The sequence below is a fragment of the Myotis davidii genome, unplaced genomic scaffold (assembly GCF_000327345.1).
Source record: "Myotis davidii unplaced genomic scaffold, ASM32734v1 scaffold390, whole genome shotgun sequence".
Classification (NCBI taxonomy): Eukaryota; Metazoa; Chordata; class Mammalia; order Chiroptera; family Vespertilionidae; genus Myotis; species Myotis davidii.
The window spans coordinates 526422-528424 of NW_006282748.1; the positions used below are offsets into that span (position 1 = coordinate 526422).

General features: G+C 58.5%; 1 protein-coding gene across 2 annotated transcripts in view; it reads right to left on the reverse strand.

Annotated features, from left to right (window-relative positions):
- Positions 1-2003, reverse strand: part of MATN2 (matrilin 2) — a 100402-nt gene that overhangs the window by 23403 nt on the left and 74996 nt on the right. For both annotated transcript variants that reach the window (XM_006753182.2, XM_006753181.2), the window contains exons 8-9: positions 1276-1398; positions 947-1069 (exon numbers count right to left, since the gene is read on the reverse strand). In XM_006753182.2, the coding sequence (XP_006753245.1) occupies positions 947-1069; positions 1276-1398 (246 nt within the window). The remainder of the gene's footprint in view (positions 1-946; positions 1070-1275; positions 1399-2003) is intronic.

Consider the following 2003-nt stretch of genomic DNA (forward strand, 5'->3'; position numbering starts at 1 on the left):
AACCATTTAAGAGATTATTTCAATAATTAAGGTATAGCCGAAACCGGTTTGGCTCAGTGGATAGAGCGTCGGTCTGCGGACTGAAAGGTCCCAGGTTCGATTCCGGTCAAGGGCATGTACCTGGGTTGCGGGCACATCCCCAATAGGGGGTGTGCAGGAGGCAGCTGATCGATGTTTCTCTCTCATCGATGTTTCTAACGCTCTATCTCTCTCCCTTCATCTCTGTAAAAAATCAATAAAATATATTTTAAAAAATAAAAATAAATAAAATAAAATGAATGGAAGCTGATGCTGGGACCAGCTGCAAGGAGTACGTACCCAGGAAACATGAAGCCAGCCTCACCACCTGAAGCCGGACCATCGTGGTGGCGGGAGGGAAGGTTTCCCCGGGGTCTCCCCTTCTCCCAGAACTGACTGGACTCACACGGACCAGAGTCTGAACCCTCTACGGACCGCTGGCAACCTCAGGCTCTCTACTCAATCTGCGCTGCGGTTTCACAGGCGGGATGGCCTCCCCGGGGTGCGGGGACGGGCGACGCTGGTGTGCAGCACCGTGCCCAGCAGGAAGCCAGCAGTCAGCCAGACCTCCACGTTCACGGAATTATTATTACTCTGGTGCCACCCGGCTGGGCAGGCTACCTCTTGCAGCCAGATTGCGGGGGTAGAGACGTGAGAGCTAAGAAACAGGGCCCTGCCCAGCCTCAAAGGGCCCCGCAACTGTGGACATGGGCAAAGCCATCTCCTGGGGCTGGAGAAGGAAGCTGGCGGGTGAGGGGGGTGGGATGTGCAGGGAGAGCAGCACCAGGCTCCCAGGACTGAGAGGCTTTCTGCACACTGACTGCCCGGGAAACCCACCTGGCAGGGACGCACGGGCCCTGCCTGTCCCACAGCGTACCTTCCCAGGCATCGCCCATCACCCAGGGACCCCCAGCCCAGGGACACTCACTGGCACAGGTCTTCCCATCGCTGCGGAGCGCGTGGCCCTCGGGGCACTGACAGGCGAAGGATCGGTCTGTGTTGACGCAGGAGTACTCGCAGCCGTGGTCGCTCAGCAAGCAGTAGTCAGCCCCTGGGAGCCACAGGCAGGGGTGTCAGCGGCCCCGGGGCTTTCTCCCGCCTCCCCCAGGTGGGCGGTCCCCAGAGGGCACTGATCCCCCTGAGCAAAGGGCGGAGGAAAGGTGCTGGGCAACCCCCCCCCCCCCCCCCACACACACACACAGTCCTCACACTCTCACTCCCATTGCACACCTCACCCCTCAGGGAGCGGGGACTCACGAGAGCAGGTCTTGAGGTCCTCGTTGATGAGGAAGCCCTCCGAGCACTGGCACACGAAGGACGTCTCCGTGTTCAGACACAGCTGCTCGCAGCCGTGGTCCTGCTCTGCGCAGTGGTCCACCCCTGCGGGCACACGGGAACAGCAAGACCGCCTCGCAGGCAGCCCTGGGAGCCCTTGCACTTACTCCACCTGCGGCCTCTAGGATGTCACGCCTTCCTGTTTGTTTGTTTGTTTGTTTGTTTCTCTTCCCATTTCTTTGAAGAGTAGAAGCAGGTACCACTCCTGTGCAGGGAGTGCCGGAGGCCTTGACAACAAGCCCTTACAGGCCTCACTCTGAGCATTTCCCAGGTATTCACTCACCTTATCCTACAACAGCCTTGGGAGGCATTGACATTCTCACCGCGGTCTAAAGATGGGGAAACTGTGACACAAAAAGAGTAAGCAACTTTGTTGGAGTCACATGACTGGTAAATGGTGGAACAAGGATGTGAATACAGGCTGCTGGCTCCTGGGATCCTGCAAATGTTTGCAGGGAGGCACATCCACCAGTGGAATGTTCCAGAAGCATCAGTCCCAGGTCCCATGGGAGTCAAACAGGCCCACTTGCTGGCCTGCACAAGGTCCGGCACCACCAGCTGAGACCCCAGGGCCATGCGGGGGCAGGTGCAGCCCTGTCTCTCCAGGAGTAAAGCGAGGCTTGAAGGTCATGCAGCTGCCCAGAGCCACA